Source organism: Neomonachus schauinslandi, chromosome 2 (genome assembly GCF_002201575.2).
Source record: "Neomonachus schauinslandi chromosome 2, ASM220157v2, whole genome shotgun sequence".
In the NCBI taxonomy this organism is placed as follows: Eukaryota; Metazoa; Chordata; class Mammalia; order Carnivora; family Phocidae; genus Neomonachus; species Neomonachus schauinslandi.
In genome coordinates, this window is record NC_058404.1 from 138344083 (window position 1) to 138362862 (window position 18780).

General features: G+C 41.3%; 1 protein-coding gene across 1 annotated transcript in view; it reads left to right on the plus strand.

Moving 5' to 3' along the window:
• Positions 1 to 2026: 2026 nt before the first annotated feature.
• Positions 2027 to 18780, plus strand: part of PRKG2 (protein kinase cGMP-dependent 2) — a 104649-nt gene continuing 87895 nt past the window's right edge. The window contains exons 1-2 of the mRNA XM_021702362.1: positions 2027 to 2092; positions 11819 to 12292. Coding sequence (XP_021558037.1) covers positions 11832 to 12292 — 461 coding nt within the window. The 5' untranslated portion in view covers positions 2027 to 2092; positions 11819 to 11831. The remainder of the gene's footprint in view (positions 2093 to 11818; positions 12293 to 18780) is intronic.

An 18780-nucleotide genomic window follows, 5' to 3' on the forward strand; every position in this document is an offset into this window, starting at 1 on the left:
GAATTTCTGGATTGTGCCTGAGGCATAAGAGCTGCTTAAGCACAGCTGTTGAAAGAATGAATAAAGGCTCAAAGAATGGTCACTTTTCTCCTTCTCCTCCTCACCATCCTCCTTGGTTTTTTTTACAGCTCAGCATGGTATTGTTGCCAGAAGACAGGATCTCTGGGAAGGAGCTTACGTTCCCCTTCAAACTCTGACTAGATGGGTGACCCCAGGTGGCAGGAGTATATCCGTGGTTTTCAAGCTTTTGCCTAGAGGAACAGTAAGAAAATACATATTACATGGTTGACCCAATATACACATATTTAACTGAAATGAAAGATATACAGAGCATATTTACTTACTATGCATGATGTACTCTGATATTTTTATTCTATTTCATTAAAAACGTGGACCCATTAATTAGCAATCCACTATCCACCCCCCCCCCCCACCATGGACTAAATGAATGAAAGGACTTTGAAAATCTGATTTCCTTCTTGTTGTTACACTGTTCATAAAAATCCATTCTATTGACTTAGAAGTCCATGATTACAGTGACTTAACAATGACTTAATTATTTTTCCTTTCCCTGTGGAATTCTTCCCCAGACCATCTCCTCTAGTTGGGCTATTTTGAGGGCCTGCATAAAATGGAAAGACTCTAGCATATGTTCATGAAAAAGTATTTTGTACTTTTGCTTATTTTTTTTTTCAGTTAGCACAAAAACAAACAGGACTACATTCTTTCTCCTCTGAAATGTAATGGCCCCATTCAACATATCTTCCATGGGCCTCATTTCTATATAAGTTTATGTATGTACTAGTGCAGACCAGTGTTACATGAGTCCCACTGCCACCATGTGGTTTAAAACCCCGGAGACTTGGGTTCCGACATTCTCTAGAGGCACCGGGAAGAATAAAACCTCACTGTACTTCCCATTCCTCAACACACAAACTGCCCTTGTCCTTGGTGGACTTGCCAGTGAAATTCCTCTGGGGGCAGGAGGAAAGGGGGAAAGCTACAGGAAGGTCTCACAACTCCAGAGCACAGCAAATAATGCGGTGGGGGTATATATATTTAGAAAACCATAATGCAAGCCTCAGGGGGGTAAAAAAAAAAACCCATGTAATCAAAAGGCCACTGGGAGAGCAACACCAGCCTGGGTGATCAAGGAAGCTCCCTGCTCAAGGACCTACAGATTCCGAAGGTATAATCTCTGTCCCTTAAAACCCGGTTCAAACCACTGCCCCGGCATCATGTGAATTGGCAAACTAGATGCAAGTTATGGCTCCAGAGTCCGGGAAGAGCGCGTCTCCTAGCTCCTCCGGGGTCACATGTCTTCTAGAAGGGCATTGGTGTGACCAAGGAGAACACGTCCAGGATGTGTGCCCCTGTTTGCGCTCTGGGAGGAAAGGCGAGGTGGGAAAGAGCTTGCAGGGAAAACAGACTGGAGGGGTGGGGGGAGAGGGAGGGGAAGGAAAAGATGAACACGTCCCTGAACTTTCCTCTCCCCTCGTCCCACACACTTGAAATAGAAATAATAACAACATAAAAAAAAAAAAATGCTTTACAACCACGATGTTATCTCCCTACTTAAGTTGCCTCACTCTGGAGCGTATGGGGTATAAAGTGCAGCCTGCGGCTATCTCCCGATAGCTTGTCTCGGGAGTAAAGGTTCGGGCCAGTGTGGGCGCGCGCGGGTGACCCCACCTTTTGGGAAGCCTGCTCCCTGCTCTTCCACGCAGTAGCCCCGCTGACCCTCCCCCCTCCTTCTCCTCCTCTCCTCCCTCTTTCCCTCCCTCCCTCCTTGAGTGTCTGCTCTGCACCGGCCCCCGCGGAGAAGCCAGGCGGCAGCACCCAAGCCGCCGCAGCTCCTGCCCGCAGCGCGCTCGCCCGCGCCCCCGGAGCCCACGTAGCCCAAGCAGCGGCGGCGGCAGCCCCGGGCCCGCGCTGCGCGCCCTGCGCACGGCCCGGGCTCGCAGAGCTGCCCTGCGCTCGGCTAGGGCGCCGCAAGCGGCTGGGGAGGGCGGCGCGGGAGAGGACGCGGAAACGCAGGGGCGGCGGCGCCAAGGTGACAAGCTGCGCACCTGGAAAGTTACCCGGCTGTCTGGTGAGGTTCGAGGGAGGGAGGCTTGGGCGCCGGGGGAGCGCAGGGAGGGACGGGGTCGGGGTGCGCGCGTGTGCATGCTGTGCGTGCACTGCGCGCTGTGCGCCTCCGTTCCACACCCCGCCGGTCTCGTGCATGTGCTGTGTGTGGACGTGTGCTCGCGTTGCGTTCGCTTGGTGTGGCAGCCTTTTGTGAGCTCCTGGAGGCGAGGGAAGGCTACTCGATTTTAAGAAGCTTGGCTAGGGACGGGAGGGGAGAGCTCGGCCCCAGTGGGGATTCCTCGGGGCTGTCACTCCTTGAGCCCCGAGCAGAGCAGCCTTGCAGCCTGTCGCTCCGGGCTGGGGGCTTGGCGGTGATGTCAGGGCGTGCGCTCCTGGCTTCGGCCAGCCCTGGGTAGCTGCTACTCGCGCGAGGACTTCATGAGTCCATGTAAACTTGTGTGGACGTGTTTTGTGGCACTCCCAGCACCGTGAGGCGCTTTGACGTTGCTTGCTCTGTGTTTCCTAGTGATGAAGAAACAAGAGCAAGCAAACAAAAACAATAAATCATCTACTTAAGGGATGAGAGAGACAGAAAGCAATGGGTTCAAGTTTGAGAAGAACTAGGTTGCAAATGGATGGCAGTTGAGGCCAGAGATGAGAATAGAAAGAAACAACTCAGGCAGAATTAACAGGTAGAAATGTCTGATAGTAGCTTTGGTGCCCTGATCTTCACCTCGTTCTGGAAGTTCCTAGGGGCTTTTTTCATAAAGGAAGGGAGCAACATACAGCTTCTGACCCCCCTCCCCTCCCGAGTTCTTTAGAAATTATTGTCTCTTTTCTTTGCAAGTTTCTATTTTACTCCCAGACAAGGTGATCATCCCGCATAGCATACAGTATCTGTTGCCAGCACTCCTGTTTAGTTCACAGGAGAGTATGAGCTAATATGATGGAGAATTCTCTTTGGAGAATTAGAGGCCCTTCTGTCTGCACTGAGACACTGTGTAACTGAAAATAAACGACTTAAACGATGGTGCACAGAGATCCCTCTGTTCCATGTGAAATACTTAACTATAGTCCTCCGGAATCCTTACAAGTGAGGCTAATTCACCACACAGTGAAGGCATATGTTGCTTGGATATTGCCCAAGCCTTTTGATCCCATACTGTCTTGCTTCCTCTAGGCCATTTTCCTATCAATTATTCCCTCTTCTCCTACGTTTTCATTTTCTCTATCTTCGCTGGTTCAGTATTCTGGGCTTACAAATACTCTCAAGTTTCCACTGTTCTAAAAATCCATTTCATGAACCAAGATACCATCTTGAAGTCCCTACTCTCAACGTCAGCTCTTCCCATGGTCCTTTGTAATCAGATTTCTATCCCAACTCTTGTGTGAAAGGCTAAACTCTGCGCTTTTCCCTCTGATTTAATTTGCTTTGATGTATCTGTGGGACGTGAATAGCAGCCTGATCACTTCTTGAAAATCTTATCTTCCTGGTCTCTATGATACTCTTCCTAGATCTCTTATTTGTACAACTGTATCTTCCCCATTTTGTTGTTTGCTTCTCCTCCTCCTCTTCTTCTATAAATAAGATCCATAGGTATTATCTAGATGTACATATATAATGATGGAGGCATTCCTTTCTTTTCTCCCAGTGATCTCATCTACTAATGGGACTTCAAATTCTTACCTCTGTAAAGCAGTCTCTTGCCTTGACCTTTCTTTTTTGCTACTATCTTCTAGACATTTCTAACTTGATGACATGTAGGCACCTCATACTCAACTTAGATAAATTCAGCTTCATTACTGTCTCCATAAAGCACACTCATTTCCCTGACTTTAATCAGTGTCACAGTATCCAGACCATAGATGGTGCTCTCTTCATTTTTGAATGAATGAATGAGTTAATAGTACTACCTTCTTCCAAGCCTTCTAAGATCAAAATATTGGAATCATTCTTTTTTTTTTTTTTTTACTTCCCTCTACGTACACCCATTTATTCACCACACTGGGGGATTTAGCCCCTGCAGGATTCCTCCCACCATTCTCATTTTTTACTATGAACCCATTCATACCTCCTCTCACTTTTACCAAAGCAATAGCTTCTTCTTACTGTATCTCTAGTTTTTCTTTCGCGTGTCATATAGGCCTAGACACTTTTCCTCTCCTCAATGCCAGTCTCCTGAGCACTTTCATCTACTACTTCAGCTTCAGCCTCTACTTAGGCTATCAAAGACGTATTTCCAGCTCCCTGCTCCTGATTTTCTAGTGCCTCATGTCTTACTGCCTACTGAGCTCCTCCGTATTAATTTCCACAGGTCCTTCAAACTGAGCATGTCCAAAATTAAACTCACCGTCTCATCCCTCCAATCTGCTCCTCCTTTTGGTTAATGACATCACTTCTTACCCAGTTGCCACAATGGAAATTTGCAAATCTTTGGTCTCTTTCTTCTTATCACCACTCAAATTCCATCAGCTATAATCTACTGACCTACACTTATAAAATTACATTTCTCTCTCTTGGCCTGTCTCTCTGATACTCAAGCACCCAAAAATAGCTGAATGGAATGCCACCACATTTGATAGTGAAAATATAGGATATGTGTCATTTGTAAAATTCACTATGAACATTCTGTTGGGTGGAGAGGCACTTCAAAGAGATAGTCAACCTCTGGAGTAGCTGAAACTGAAGCTCATATGACTGCCTGACAAAGAAGATTACTCTTCAAGCTAATACGCTGTGGATAGAGAAAACACGCAGTAGATTCAAAACTGAGCCCCAGGTCATCAGTCACAAGATGGGCAGATGCTTTTAACTGTGGCTTTGATAGGGAATTGAATTGTTCTCACAATGGCAGCTCTGTGTGTTTTGCTTCAGGGAGAAGAAGCGGGGATTTATATATTTAGTGATGGTTAATTATTTTATAAAAGAACTTCGGTGAAACAAATTAAGGATAGCACCAAATGCATCAGTTACGTATAGACTTAGAAGACTATTTATAAAAATCTGTGTAATTCACTCCTCTGATTTTATGGCAAACTACCCATATCATAAAAAAAGAATCGATTATACTTTTCATGATTTATTGAAGGGAAGGAAATTGCAAAGTTACCTATAGCCATAGCTTTTGCCAAATCCCTGATGATCATGGTTTTCTCTTCTGGCTACCATGGAGTTGGTCCATGTAAACAGATTTATCTTGAGTTCAAAGAAGTTCAAGACATGAGAATGGGGTTGGGACTTTGGCCTTATCCTGTCCTCATCACCTTTTACTTGGATTGGTCCAATAACCTCTTATTTTGTGTCTCTCCCTCTAAGCTCTTTTCACTCCATTCCATATTTATGGCCAAGGAAATTATTTTTCTCAAGGACAAATCTGACCATATAACTTGAATAAAACTTGACCTACACTAAAATGCAGATACCATAACATGGCATATGACATTCTTCAGCATCTTATTCCTGCACTACACTTTTCTATGCTCATCACTCTCTTTCTCCCATCATGCATTTCAGCCTGTTTCCTGAATATGCTGTCAGCTTTTTTGCATACACTCCTTAATACATGTTCTTTTTTTTTTTTAATTAATAGACTTCAGTTTTTAGGACAATTTTAGGTTTATAGAAAAATTAGGTGAAAATTACAGAGAGTTTCCATATGCTCACCTGCCCCCTCCTCCTGTCCCCTATTCTTAACATCTTGCAACAGTGCGGCACATTTGTTATAATTGATGAATACATGATTATTAACTAACGTACCTAGTTTACAATCGGGTTCATTCTTTGTATTGTACATTCTGTGGGTTTGGACAAATATATATAAGATGTGTATCCACCATTACAGCATCACACAGTAGATACACTGCCCTAAAATTCCCCTGTGCTCCTCCTATTCATTCCTCTCTCCCTCTCCCCAAGTCCCTGCAACCACTGATCTTCTTAATGTTTCTAAGTTTTGTCTTTTCCAGCACAACATATAGTTGGGATCATGCAGTCTGTAGATTTTCCAGATTGACTTCTTTCACTTAGCAATATGTATTTAAAATTCCTCCATGTCTTTCCATGGCTCGATCGTTATTACTTTTCAACCCTGAATAATATTTCATTGTCTAGGTTTACAACAGTTTGTTTATCTGTCTTTCCATTGAAGGACATCCTGATTGCTTCCAGGTTGTGGCAGTTATGAATAAAGCTACTGCAAATATCCATGTGCAGGTTTTGGTGTGGACATACATATTCATATCAGTTGAATTTTGTAGCTTTATAAGCAACTCCCAAACCGTCTTCCAAAGTGGCTGGATGATTTCACACTCTCATCAGCAATGAATGAGAATTCTTGCTGCTCCACATCCTTTCCAGCATTTGGTGTTGTCAGTGTTTGGATTTTGGTCATTCTGATAGGTATATGGTGGTATCTCACTATTGATTTAATTTGAGATTCTCAAATGACATATAATGTTGAGCATCTTTTCATATCCTTATTTTCCACATGTGTATCTTCTGTGGTGAGATATCTGTTTATATTTTTGCCCTTTTTAAAAAAAGATTTTATTAATTTATTTGGCACAGAGAGAGTGAGAGAGCACAGCAGGCATGGCGGCGGGGAGAGGGAGAGGGAGAAGCAGACTCTTCGCTGAGCGGGGAGCCTGACACGGGGCTCGATCCCAGCACCCTGGGATCATGACCTGAGCCGAAGGCAGCCGCTTAACCGACTGAGCCACCCAGGCACCCCCTATTTTTGCCAACTTTTCAACTGGGTTGTTTGTTTTCCTATTGTTGAGCGTTAAGAGTTCTTTGTATATTTTGGATACTAGTCCTTTATTAGATATGTGCTTTGCAAATGCTTTCTCCCAGTCTGTGGCTTTTTGTTGCATTCTCTCAACGGTGTCTTTGCAGAGCAGATGTTTTAAATGTTAATGAAGTCCACCTTATCAATTTTTTTCCTTTCATGGATTGTGCTTTTGGTGTTTTATCTAAAAAGTCATCACCAAACCCAAGATCACTTAGAATTTGGCCTCTATTGTCTACTAGCAATTTTATAGTTTTGTGTTTTATGTTTAGGTTTTTGATACATTTGAGGATAATTTTTGTGAAAGATAGAAGATCTGTGTCTAGATTAATGTGTGTGTGTGTGTATGTCCAGTGTGTTAAAAAAAACTATCCTTTCCCGATTGAACTGCTTTTGTTCCTTTGTCAAAAGTCAGTTAACTATATTTGTGTGAGTCTATTTCTGAGCTCCATTATGTGCCATGATCTATTTGTCTATTCTTTCACTAATACCACTGTCTTGTTTATTGCAGCTTTTTAGTAAGTCTTTTTTTTTTTTTTTATAGTAAGTCTTGAAGTCTGGTTGTATCACCACTGACTTTGTTCTCTTATAATATTGTGTTCGTTTAGTACAAGTTTTTCTACTAAGATGAGTAATTTTGTTGAGTAAATGAATGATAACAGTAATAATAATAATAATGTTTAATACAGCTTATCTCATTTGACCCTCTAACAACTCTACATGATATGCAATGTGATTTTATCTGCCCGTGGCTCTATCTATGGGTCCGTCCATCTATTCTGTTATTGACACTCAAGCCCAAAATCATACCCAAGGGCAGATATATACTAAGTGAAATGCTCGGATTGAGACTCTGGCTCTGTCACCTTAGCCAGCACCATACCATCTCCCATATTTACAGATAAATGTATTTATATAAGACTCCAGATGGGGGAGAGAGAGAAATAGATATTATCTAGATCAGAGCCAAGATTTTGGTTTCAAACTACTTTAGGGCTGGAGGAAAAACAGACAACAAAGCCTAATTCCTCCCACGTTGTCTGCTAGGTGTTCATCCACCTGCAAGAGCCTTCATAGGCAGTTCTGCTTCTCCTGTGTCTTTTCTAGTTACTTCTTGTATATGGCGTTTCCAAAGTGGTGATCAAATTAATGTAATAATAATTTAAAATTGTGTGTAGTTTTCTTCTCTTTCTTGCTCAATGCCACAACTCATTCTATTCCTCTTGCCTGTTTCTGGAGACAGAAGAATACTGCCTTCACAGTGAGCCATGTTTTTTTTTTTTTTATTGTCTTCCAAGATACTTAGGTGGGTCCTTTTGGTTGAAGGCTTACACTGCAATATGTGAAAACAGGTAGAGGCAGCGTGAGGGAATTACTAAGCTTGCAGAGTCCTTCAGTCCTGGAACTGGACTGGGTCATTTATGAAGTTTTCTGGTCTCCATTTTTAGGTGGAGCTTCCCTTATCAGGGAGGGTTGCCCAGGCTGTTCCAGAATCATTTCATTTCTTTTTTTTTTTTTTTAAGATTTTATTTATTTATTTGACAGAGAGACAGAGAGAGAGCACAAGTAGGCAGAGTGGCAGGCAGAGGGAGAGGGAGAGGCAGGCTCTTGCTGAGCAGGGAACCTGACGCGGGGCTCAATCCCAGGACCCTGGGATCATGACCTGAGCCGCAGGCAGACGCTTAGCCGACTGAGCCACCCAGGTGCCCCTGAATCATTTCTTTTCTTAATGGAAGAGATAAGCCAGGCAGAGTAAGTTTCTCCTCACCCCAGGGAATAATTAGCATCTTTAGAGACCTCTTGTCTGGAAGACATCCAACATGTTAGACTTTGTCCCACCCAGCAGTGATCTCTTCTGGGAGTTTCCTCCCACCCAGATGCTCACTGCCTGTCTCCAGCCGCACATTGTAAGGGCTACTTGGTGCCTGCTCTGTGTCAAACATTGTACAGGATACCTTATAAACATAATCTTCATAATAACCCTATGAGCTGGATATAATTATACCTGTTTGCTAGATTGGAACACAGGATTCTAAGTTATTTGTAGAAGGTCACATAGCCGGGAAAGGGCAGGTTGTCTTCCTACCCTGGCTGGCCTGACTCCTTTGCTCACGTTAAATTCTGATCTTCGTCTCCAAGCTCATTTCTTACTACATCATCTCTTGCCCTCTGATTCTAAGAAAGACTCTAATAACCTATAGTTGCTAGATCGATGGAGCAACATCCTATGTTTCTAGCAATATATTCTCCTTGTGGCTAGTGATACATTTTTGAGAAATAGCTTATCTATCTTAGTGACTAATATAGGAAACAGAGTGAATTTAATTAGGTTTGGTGAAGCCAGGCACTTGAAGCCTTGGCTTGAGGGACAACAAAATTTAAATGAGTGAACTAACAAGAAATCAGACTTAGTATTGAGCCATTCAGTAACTTACTTACATATCTTAAATTAGTTACTTGAAAGATGAGTTAATTTCACCCCTCTTTAGAATTCTAAATAGCTTGAAAGATTTACACAGCTTCTAAGCTGTATTCATTAAAACCAGAGAAGAGTTGGTGTTTTGGGAGAATTTAACACCTGCCTAACTGTGTTTCAAGTTTGTAAAATTATTGGATTGAAACAGGATATTTTGAATACCATACATAGAGCAAAAATGATTTTAAGCCTTTTCATATTTAGAATGCTGGAACTGTTTTCTCTGTCCAATTTGATTGCAAATTCATGGAGTTGTGCCCCTGATATAGTACACGACACTGAGTTAGGTCTTAGTAAACAGTTGTTCTTTGAATAAAGAATAAATTCATGTTATATTTAAAGTTTTTATGTTCACTTTTCTTTATAAGGCAATCCCTTTTCCTCTGACCATGCCCCTCCCTCCATCCTGCCTTGGTTGGAAATCCTTGTCCATGGACCTAAAAAGCATGTCTAGGAGATGGCTCACTGCTGGATATTAAAAACTTGTGCACACATTAATTTAAGATACCTCTCTCTGGGAGCACCCATCTCATGCCTACCATGCAGAATTGCATTCAAGTTTATTCCTAGGTCCCAGTCTAACATCTTCTGAATTGCTTATTGGATACAAGGGTGTCCAGGGCCACCTCTTTGAATTCTAGTCTCCTCAACCTTTTTATATATTCTTAATATATAAGAATAGTAAATGCTGTCAAGTCAAGAGAAACTTAAAGGTTAAACCTGCCACATCTCTGCACCAGAGCAAGGCAGTTCTCTGGAGGCTAATGTTTATTAATGACTACTTTGAACCTGAATTCTACCAGGAATATCTGGGTATTGCAAGACTTCTTCTATAAGTACACTTATTTTCTGTTTGCGCCATCCATCTTAGGCGATGTACCTTGGCTATTTGGTTGCATCTGCTTGAGACTTAGAGGCTGTTTTACATGTTTCCGTCTATGCCTTTATTGCTGTAGAGGTCATGATTATTCTGGGGGAGCTAGTGAAATCAGTCTGAGCATTTCATTTCTCCTTGAGTTTGAAATTTGGAGGGAGAGGGGGCAAGAATGTGTGGTTTATGTAACTACAAAGTGTCATCTAGCTCTTTGGGTATTACATAACGAGATAATTTAAACTTAGTTTACAGGTGTTGTAATGCTTCTTGAGTTATGGCTGTTAAGAAGTACACACATGGAAGTATGAAGTTTAAATAGGTAGCCTAAAAAGACTTAAACCTTACGGGAATTAATCAAAGCAGTATTTTCCAAACTCACCCTTTCAAGTTCTCTTTTTTGGTTTTGCTCATGTGCACTTATTATCTGCAGGTGATTTTTAAAAAATTTTCATTGAATTGATTCAGTAAACCTGATACCTAATTTATCTTCCACTTAAGCAATAATATCAACAAAATCACAATTTGTGGGGCCAATTATTTGTATTTATAAGGAATGTTAAAATAGCACATAGCTTTGAACAGCAACAACAAAAAGTTCTGAATCAACTAAAACCACTCTGATAATCCTGATTTATGTATCACAGCCTGAGATCTGCTCTGCTGGATTAGGGACTCACTTTGGGGCCTACATTGAGCATATTCTTTTTTTTTTTTTTTTTTTAGATTTTGTTTATTTATTTGTCAGAGAGAGCATAAGCAGGGGGAACGGCAGGCAGAGAGAGAAGCAGGCTCCCCACGGAGCAGGAGCCCAATGTGGGATTGGATCCCAGGACCCTGGGATCACAGCCCAAGCTGAAGGCAGATGGTTAACCAACTGGGCCACCCAGTCGTCCCTACTTTGAGCATATTCTTAATAGGAAAAGAATGGAGCCTTGTACCATACATCATCATTTTCGTACAACCTTGGCTTTAGGATATAAAGTAAAGGATGTCAAAGAATCCCCATACCTCTGTTTTACTTTCTAGGAACTGCCACCCAGAACTTTTTAACAGTGAGCACTATCAGAAATACAAAACATAGTAGGTACACAGAGCAGGAGGAAAGCGTTAAATAGCAAGGCTCAGTCTCCTCCGGCGGAGGAATGCAGGCGGGCTGTTTTCTAAATCAGGGAATGGTTTCTTGCTGTAGCTGCACGGGGAGTTGGGAGAGTGGTGACATGTCAGAGCCTCTGCCTCTGAAGCTGCTCCTTTGTTTGGCATCTTGGTCCTGCTGACATCCAGATCGCAGTTTTGTTGTGAGGCTTTTGACAGCTGTCCAGGGAGAATGACCAGAGAGAAGAGCAGGTAACTCGGGCCACTTGTGCGAAATGCTTAGATGTGACACCTGTGCCATCAAAGAGACAGGGAACAATGAAACCAAGTGCCAACTCATGGAGAGAGAAAGGAAATCAGTCGATAGCTTTCCTTCTGCAAGCAGGGGAATGCATTATTTACCAAATAGTGATGACCTGCTGTGTTTCTATTTATGAAACAGATCGGAATGAGGAGTGGTGGGGGCTGTGAGGTGGTGAAGCTCCACCAGGTAACTCCCGATTCTCTGCCTTCTCTCAGGTCCTCAAGCAAAATGGGAAATGGTTCGGTGAAACCCAAGCATTCCAAGCACTCGGATGGCCACTCCGGGAACCCCAGTACGCATGCGCTGCGGAGCAAGGTGACAGAGCTGGAGCGAGAGCTGAGGCGGAAGGAGGCCGAGATCCAGGAGCGGGAATACCATCTGAAGGAGCTGCGGGAACAGCTGTCCAAGCAGACCGTGGCCATTGCTGAGCTCACGGAGGAGCTCCAGAACAAGTGCATCCAGCTGAACAAGCTCCAGGATGTGGTGCACATGCAGGGAGGAAGCCCGCTGCTGGCCTCTCCAGAGAAAGTGCCTCTTGAGGTCCACCGCAAGGCCTCGGGATTGGTCTCCCTCCACAGCAGGAGGGGAGCGAAAGCTGGGGTGTCTGCGGAGCCAACGACCCGAACCTATGACCTCAATAAACCCCCGGAGTTTTCGTTCGAGAAAGCACGAGTCAGAAAGGACTCCAGGTAAGAGGTTCCCAACACTCTCTGACTCCAAGAGCTTTAATATTGTGCCAGACTAGGGTGATATTTTTTTTAGGCCGCTCCCGGGGAAAAGAGATAATAACCCTTTCAGATCTGGAGACACAGGGACTTCTGTAATGGGTTTGTTTCGGAAAAGGGGCTCCCTCGCAGCGGAACTTTTCTTTAGATCCGGAGTTGCGCTCTACCCGGACTTTGGATTGTGAATCGTGTAACGGAGGAGCTGAGTTAATGAAAGTCATTGTTCCTTATCTTGAAAACCCTAGGGGAGTGCAGAGGGAGTCTTAGGAAGTCTGCCCTTCTCTCGGTCTATAGGAGTGGATTGAAATGTGTACACAAAGCACAGTGAATGATGAATATGTGTAGCAAAAACTGTTTGCTAGCACTTAGAAAGGAAGAAGTTGGATCCTCAAAGGGGACGAATTCATTCATTCATCCCACAGTTTAGGTTGAGCGCCACCGCCGACCAGCCACCGTGCTAGGTGCTAAGTGGATAGTAGTGAGTAAATAAGCACAGAGCCTTTCTCGGGGGCAGACAGTCTACACAAAAACAAGTAGACGTTGTGTAATTATTAATTGGGATAAATGATATGATGGAAACCAACGGTATAGTGGTGGTGTCCGCGATTAGGGGGAGTGAGAGGCAGGAGACAACAGAATTGGGATTGTCCTGGAGGCCTGGCTGAGGAGGTGACATTTACCTGAGGCCAGAAGGAGGAAAAGACGCATAGATGAGGTGGAAAGGGCGTTTCAGGCAGAGGGAACAATGAGAAGTTAGAATTAATTTTGGAATTTTAATTAATTAAATTAATTAATTATTCAAAATGAATTTTGATTTTTACAAGAAATTATGTGTTTGTGAGAGCATTCTTGTACATGCATGCATGTCCACGTGTATGTGTGTGTACATTTCTTTTCTAACTGAAGGTTGAATTTCCTAACCAGGAAAGATTGACTAGAAACATCCCAAGTTAGGGTCTCTTTTCTGCATTATTTTTAAATGAATGAATATTTATTAGTTGAAATTAGATCTTTTGCCTTGATAATGTCTTGGCTGAGCCTGGATCTCTCATGCAAAATGCAAGATTTGTGAATTTAAAACAAATTTTAACTTACTCATAAACACAAGTCATATAAATCAACATAAAACATCTGACTTAAACAAATAAATGATTAATTTTGACAACAGAATTACAAAGAGAGGTTTAATTCATCAATTTGTTGACAGTCACATAGTGCGTGATCAATACATATTTGCCAAGGAAACAAGCCATGCTGGGTTATTAATCATAATACTCTGGGTGAAAGAAATCTGATTAATATTAGAGTTCAGAAGTTTGTTGTAAAAAACAAAAAGGAAGAGTTTGTTATAAGCCGAGAGTTTTATTGGTTGGTTTAGAAAGGTCTTATCTATTCTCTTTGCAAAAGTAATATTTATTTTTAATGGTGTGGATTTGTTCTTGTTTTACAAAAGTTGGAAATCATCTAGTCTTCTCTTTTGATATAACAGATATATGCATATATAGTAATACTACATATTACATAGTATATTATTTTATGTATGTAAGCACAGTGTATTATTTACCCACAAAAAATCTTTCAAATAGGAATGTTCTTGTATATCTGAGAGAAGCATCAGAGAATTTAATAGCAATTCATCTTCTTTGACCCTCCCTACATATTCCACCAGATTTCTCTTGAACAAAAGTTATGTTCAATTATTTTGTTCCAGAGACTTGCCCATCTGGAGGCAGAACACCATTCTCCTGGTGTTAGGGAACTGAACCATCCAAGATAAACATATTCCTTTGTATAAAAATTGTTTTCTTTGTATTTCTTCACTAGCTGTATTATAATCAGGAAAAGAAAATCAGTAGTTAGGTACAGTCAATTTCTGGGCCAAACCACCTGTCTATAGTGAGTGGGACACAGGAGGGAAGACATTAGAGCTCTTCAATAAGGATTAGCAATGATTCCCCTCATCATAAAGGCAAGTCGAATGGGTACAAGTCTACATTGAGGTCGTGATGAAGAAATAGGCTAATGGGTTGTTGTTGTTGTTTTTTTAATGAATAAGTCCTGAAGAGACCAAACTAGATCATTCCTGCCCTAGTATTCCCCCATATATTTTCATAAAGCCTTTTGGTTCTAAATTGAAAAAAAATTAATTAGAATTTGGGGACTACTCATTTTTCATTGATTAGTTTGTACCTCAGGTTCCCTTGCGGAAGTTCTTGCCTCAACTTTTCTTGCAATCTCCCTTGCAGATGTCTTTCTTCTTAAGTTTGGAATAACTGGCTAAACATAGATAGCTAACATCATCAAGCCAGAGATTTTAAATTTTCCAGTTTTTTTTTAAAGTAGTCAGCATTACAAATCATTTTCCAGTTTCAAATAGTTCTAGTTTTAGAGAAAAGCCCCAAGTAAGCTTTGGATATTATTATATATCTTTTATATAGTCTATCAAAAATTTTGCAAGAAACAATCTTCTAGAAGTTAGAGTGTTAGAAAAGATGGGAGTATCATTAACTGCTGATAAAGAGGATGACGTATAGCACTCACTGGTTTAGCTACTTTTCCAAGCAGTTACTGTGAGATATTAGAGAATTTAAGGTATCCATCAAAATGGTTCCTTCATTTATTATTAGGTTCTCATGACTTATTTGTTGAACTTCATTTATAAAGTTTCCTGGCTGAATTTATGACTAAATTTGTTCCTACTGATACGTGGCAACAGCATTTTGGAGTCCCTCCCTCCGCACTGAGTCAGAAAGCCATTGAATGGCTTTTCAGTCTTTTTGTCAAAAAGGATGTCTTAGATGAATACAGCACTTAACAGTGAGCAAGAAATTGAGGGGAGATTCCCAGCCCTCTTGCAATCAACAACATTAGGGATATATGATGTACTGACAGAAACCATAAAATAACATTGGGAGATTGATAGATTTCGAATTTGAAGATTCAGATCCAGTAATTCATGAGAAACTGTAAAACCCTTCCACAGTACTCTGTGAGCTTGCTGGGGCCCCGTGCTCAAAGGTGTTGTAAATGGCAAGTAAACTTCATCAACTGCCAGGCAGCTCACTCGTGCCAACTTTGTTGTCCTGTATCCATCAAGTATTCTCATAGGGTTTGAAGGGGTAGCTTAAGCTGTATAGATGGACCTCCCTGGTTTATGTGGAAGAACATGTATACTCTAATGGCATTGGGAAACTCATAATCCAGTGCTGTTCAATAGAACTTTCCACAGTGATGGATGTGTTCTATAATCTGTGTTGTTTAGTGTGGTGACCAATAGCAAAATGGGGCTGTGAGCACAGGAAATATGGCTATTGCCACTGAGGAATGGAATTTTTATTTTAATTAACTTTAAAATTAAATAGCCACATGTGTCTCGTGGCCACTGTATTGGATATTGCAGTTCTAGATTATGTGTTATGCTTTAACTGAAGTAGAGTTGACACACGATGTTACGTTAGTTTTAGATGTACAACATAGTGATTTGACAACTCTGTAAGTAATGCCATGCTCCTCAGAAGTGTAGCTTCCGTCTGTCGGCTCTATAGGATTATTACAATACCATTGACTATATCCCTATGCTGTACCTTTCATCCCTGTGACTTACTGTTTCCAGAACTGGAAGCCTATACCTCCCACTCCCCTTCATCCTTCCCCCATTCTCCTCCTTTTTGGCAACTACCAGTTTGTTCTTTGTGTTTATGGGTCTGTTTCTTTGTTTGTTCTGCTTTGTTTTTTAGATTCTACGTATAAGTGAAATTATGTGGTATTTGTCTTTCTCCCTTGACTTATTTCACTTGGCACAATACCCTCTAGTTCCATCCATGTTGTCACAAGTGACAAAATCTCATTCTTTTTTACGGCTGAGTAATGTTCCACTGCATTCATATATACCACATCTTCTTTATGCATTTATCCATTGATGGACACTTAGGTTGCATCCATATATTGGCTATTGTAAATAATGCTGCAGTAAACATAGAGGTGTTCATATCCTTTCAAATTAGTGTTTTCATTTTCTTTGGGTAAATACCCAGTAGTGCAATTACTGGATTGTATTTAATGATTTGAGGAACCTCCATACTGTTTTCCATACTGGTTGCACCAGTTTACATTCCCACCAATAGTGTACAGGGTTCCCTTTTCTCTGCATTGTCGCCAACACTTGTCATATCCTGTCTTTTTGATACTAGCCATCTGACAGCTGCAAGGTGATATATCATTGTGGCTTTGATTTGTATTTCCCTAATGATTAGCGATTTTGAACATCTTTTCTTGTGTCTGTTGGCCATTTGCAAGTCTTCTTTGGAAATAGATTATGTTGTTTTTGACTGGAACTGCTATTTCCTGAGATGGGAATTATGACCTAGAGAAGTTTGGGAAAACTATGCAGACAACATAGGACCTGTGTTTGGTTCTAGGACAAAGCCACAGCAAATGAGAATATACATGAGGTGGGCACAGTGTGGGATTACTCTTAAACGGCACTGAACCTGCAGTATGTCATGGCCTTTTGTAGTGACTTGGCTTTGTATCACTGACCATTTTGGATCTTCAGAGGCATAGAGCTATGTGGGCACATAGCCCGTTGCTATTACAGGTACTTAGCCTTACTGAAGTGTCATAAATCATGATGAGTCAGAGCACTACAGTGTATCAAGTGCTCTGATTTCTGATTTAAATTTATTATGGCAAACAGCCGAGGATTTAGAGCTAGAAGAACCTTTACTGGAGAAGGGGGAAAACAGGTGCAGGGGAGTTGCAGAATATGTCATGGTAAGTGGCAGAGCTAAGATTAGGATCCAAGATTCTTGACCTTGAAACCAGTTCTTTTTCTCTACAATCCTAATGTTCTTAGAATTCCCCACAAAATCAAAGTCCTCAAGTCAGACAGTGTGGGCACCAGTCTGCTTTATTTTGACATGCCTTATTGATTAGTAGGAAGAACAATGGTGCTTCCTGGCTTCTTACAAGCAGAGTTGAGCAGAGCTTACCCACTGCATCAATGTTTACCAAGTGCTGGATCCTCAGAGCTCAGGTCTGTGTGATACAGGGAATGTGTTGGATCCACCTGATAGCACAGACTGTGATATCTATGGAGAGGCATAAATGGGTTCCCAAATGAGTACAGTGTTTCTCAAGGCTGAGAACTGAATATCAGTGACAAAGGAGGGCGAGGAAGAGTTCAGATAGCATTTCTGACCATGTCTGACCTGCCTTGAGCACCAAGACAACCATGGATTCAGAGGTCAGACCTTTCACTGAAATTAAATTTTCTGTTTATGTAGACACTGTTTAGCAAACTTCAGCATTGGCAGAGCAAAATTACAAGCTCATGCTGAATGTCTGGTGGAACACAGGCAAATTAATCAGAGCCATCTGGCAAGTTGCTAGTATGACTGCCTTTCGCTAAGAACGCAAAAACTATCATTTGAAACTATTGTTCTTCCCTGAAAAGGAAGGATAAAACAAAGACTTGCCATCTGATTTCAGATGTTGACTCTAGTTTTAGGAAGGACAATTAGTTTCATTTGTCACTCCCACCCCAGGAGCAGAATAGGTAAAAGTGGAAAATGCTAGTGAGCCATCCATGTAAATAAGATCTACATTAAGGGGTCGAGAAAGAGTATGGTTGTTATCATTTGTGTTTCCTTTCTAAAGCAGGGCCGAGCATTCGAATGTGCATTACAGAAATGTAGCTCCTTTATTGGACAGAAGTGTTTGTATGGAATAACTAGTAAAAGTAAAAATAATAGCATTTATATATCACTAATTATGTTCTGGACACCGTTCTGAATGCTTCACAAATACTGAATTATTTAATTCTTACAACAAACCTATACACAGATAGTATTATTTTCACCCCCATTCTATAGATGAGGAAACTGAGGCATGCAAAATTAAATAACTTGCCCAAGATTACACAGCTTTTAATATCAGAACCAGGATTCAAAACCAGAAACTCTGCTATCTCAAGTCTGTTCTAACAACTCCTATATACCACTTTTCCAAGATGAAAATTACATTTTAGTTGGGAAGCCTTTTAAAAAATTAAATATATAATTAGAAATGGACACTTTTCTAATGCTTTGGTTTTGTATGATTACAAACAGCTCCCAGCTATTATTTCTCCCTGAAAATTATGCTTCCAGAAAGTGCTGCCCTGCTGTCAGTTTGCAGTAGAGGAACATTTGCTGGGGATGGGAGGGAAAGAAACTTTTTTTTTCTTTTTTTTTACACTTCCATGAAATCATAACTTAGATATTGCTGTTTGAGAGGTTCTATATCTAGATTTCATGTAATAGATTATTAAAGATTTGAAGGAGTATATGTACAGACTTTTAATAATCAGTTGGATAGTTAAAAAATTTGTATTACAATTGCCTTCACTTGAGTCTTCCAAAAAGCAGGAAATGAAACTCCCTCTATAAGGAAAGAAAGAAGAGAAAGTCCAA